General features: G+C 39.9%; 1 protein-coding gene across 1 annotated transcript; it reads right to left on the minus strand.

Moving 5' to 3' along the window:
- Positions 1 to 610: 610 nt before the first annotated feature.
- On the minus strand, positions 611 to 2,916 carry LOC110015875 (serine/threonine-protein kinase pim-2-like). The gene has a single exon (XM_023953406.1). The coding sequence runs from the start codon at positions 2,914 to 2,916 to the stop codon at positions 1,777 to 1,779; it is 1,140 nt and encodes a 379-aa protein (XP_023809174.1). The 3' UTR covers positions 611 to 1,776.
- Between the last annotated feature and the right edge of the window lie 241 nt (positions 2,917 to 3,157).

The following is a 3,157-nucleotide window of genomic DNA, read 5'->3' on the forward strand; positions in this document are numbered from 1 at the left end:
TGGTCAGGTGAATACACAGCTAATAGTCCTGAATAGACTGTTAGAATTTGTGTTATGCCAAGAAAGAAGCAGCTAAGTACTGAAAAACGAGTGGCCATCAGTACTTTAAGAAATGGAGGTCAGTCAGTCCCAAAAAATTGGGAAAACTTTGAAAGTTTCCCCAAGTGCAGTCAATAAAACCATCAAGCGCTACAAAGAAACTGGCTCACATGCGGACCGCCCCAGGAAAGGAAGACCAAGAGTCACTTCTGCTGTGGAGGATAAGTTCAAAAATGGCAGTTTAACAGTAACTCAGATTAGAGAGCAGGTCATTGGCACACAGAGTTCTAGCAGCAGACACATCTCTACACAAGCTGTGCAGAGACTGTGTGAATCAGGCCTTCATGGTAGAATATCTGCTAGGAAACCACGGCTAAAGAAAGGCAACGAGCAGAAGAGACTTGTTTGGGCTAAAGAACACAAGGAATGAACATTAGACAAGTGGAAATCTGTGCTTTGGTCTTATGAGTCCAAATTTGAGATTTTGATTCCAACCATCATGTCTTTATGCGACACAGAAAAGGGATGGACTCTACATGCCTGGTTCCCACCATGAAGCATGGAGGAGGAGGTGTGATGGTGTGGGGGTCCTTTCCTGGTGACACTGTTGGGGATTTATTCAAAATTGAAGGCATATATGCCGGCTTCACAGCATCTTCCAGCGGCGTACTATTCCATCCGGTTTGCGTTTAGTTGAACCATAATTTATTTTTCAACAAGACAATGACCCCAAACACACCTCCAGGCTGTTTTAAGGGCTATTTTAACCAAGATTGAGAGTGATGGGGTGCTGCGCCAGATGACCTGGCCTCCACAGTCATCAGACCTGAACCCAATCGAGATGGTTTGGGGTGAGCTGGACAGCAGAGTGACTTTTTTTTTCTTCCAAAAACTACAGAATTTGTGTGGGAAGCCAGAGTACGCGCAGAGAAACCCACAGGCCAATTGAAAGAGCTCACAAGTTAAAAACTATGATTTTTACCATTTTTTATTTCATTATTATTTTTTCGTTTATTTTATTATTTTTTTATTTCTATTTTAATTTTATGGTGCTTTTTGTGATTATTGTCTCTACTTGTCAAAACTGCAACTATTCTGTTTGCAAAATTAAATTACATTGTGCAGTGGGTTGCTAACTATTATGCTGCTGTAATGACTTGATTTCTGTATTGGACCTTATGATGTTCTACTTTATTTACTACGCTGATTTAACGCCAACCTTTGCATTGTGGCAGGTCGGGCTTCTTTTTAGGCTGTCAAAACAGCCACAATTTCCATTCCTTAAGTAGAAAAGTACTATTTGACCTACTATTCTAAGTTTTAGTTGCTCTATTACTAATACTAAAGTACATCTACTATTTGAAGAAAAATTAATGTGGGAAACCATAGGACCTAGAGAAAAACCCACAGGAGCTCATGAACTAAAAACTATGATATTTTCTACATCATTATTGTTTTGTTTGATTAATACTGTTTATTTTGTATAGACAATATTACTGTTGTTTTACTCTACTTTCACTAGTCTAATTTTAAGGGTATCTATTACTAATACTAAAGTACATCTACTATTTTAACTAAATTTGTGTCTGAAACCACAGTACCCAGAGAAAAACCCACTATGGAAGAGCTAATAAACTACAAACTATGATGTGTTTTCAATCATATCCCATCATATTTGTCTTTATAGTAGCTGGAACACAACTGGCTGGCCCTTGGCTGAAATGTTTACTGTAGGATTTAGTTGAGCCAAGGGTGAAGGCGAATCTGTTCCAGACTAGGACGCTCCTTTGGGTCTCTGGTAAAGCACTGCCTCAGAAAATCTTTGCAGTCTTTAGAAAGTCTGTTGTTGATTTTGATCTTTCTTTTTATAAAGCTAGATGAATTGAAGCGCTTGTTGTGGAGGCATTCAAAGAGGACAATTCCCAGCTGCCACACTGTTGTGGGGCCAGCGCTGTATTGATACCAAAACAGCCATTCTGGAGGGACGTGACAATCAGTGCCATAGAAGGTGTTATGATTTGAATTTTTCTGTGTGAAGCAGCTGAGTCCAAAGTCAATGATACGAACTCGTGGGGCGCCTGAACACATCTCTATCAAGATATTTTCCAGTTTGATGTCTCTGTGGAAAATCTTTTCATCCTGAAGGTGAATGGCTGCCTCTACCAGTTGTTTGAGGATAATCTTGGCTTCACTTTCTTTTAATGAACCTCCACGCCTTTCAATGTAGGACTGAAGATCTGGTGCTGGCATTGGTCTCTCTAACACCAAAATCAGTTCATGTGGCAGCACATACCAGTCTAGCAAGGTGATAGGTGCTTTGCTGCCGGCTGAATTTGATGTTCCAGACTGAAGTTTTAACATTACAGCAACTTCTACAGATAACTCTCGTCCACTTTCATCAAAATGTGTGCAGTAAATATTCTCATTTGGGATGTGCTTGATGGCCACCACTAACTTGTCTGATTTACGATAGCCATTAAACACAGATCCACAACCACCTTCACCAAGTGGATTCAGCTCCACATATTTGGCCTCAAATTCAAGCTTTGGGTCTTCTTCTTCATCTGTGCTTTCTTTCAATCTTTTGGTTGGTAGTTGTTCCGTATCAGATGCCTTTCTCTTTCTGCTACCAACAGGTTTTGAGCGTGCAGATTCATCTTTTTGAGAAGGAATCTCAAGTTCCCGTTTTTTCTTTGCTGGTGTTACAGATTCTTGGCTGTCCTCAGAGATTCTCCTTTTGGTGCCTTTTTGTTTGACTTTGGCACCATCTTGAGATTTCACACTGTCCTTTTCCAAGTCAGAGGAAAAGGGAGAAGTTGGAGGCTCGGCCTCAAGAAAAAAGATTTTCCTTAGAATTCTTCCTAGTAGTTGAAACATGGTTTTCAAAAATGCTTTAAAACTCAAATGTGAGTGAAACAAGTGTCTCTAAACAAGTTTCCAATTGCAAAAAGTACCTCTATATATCAGTTTTTACAATGACATCATAAAGCCATCATATGGTGTCAAACAATGTCACCACTACATCAAGAGAAAGGCTTTGTTGCTTGGCAACATCATTTGGTGTCAAATGATGTCACCATTGCAACAAGAGAAAGGCTTTGTTGCCTGGCAACATCAT

Source organism: Oryzias latipes, chromosome 1 (assembly GCF_002234675.1).
Source record: "Oryzias latipes chromosome 1, ASM223467v1".
Classification (NCBI taxonomy): domain Eukaryota; kingdom Metazoa; phylum Chordata; class Actinopteri; order Beloniformes; family Adrianichthyidae; genus Oryzias; species Oryzias latipes.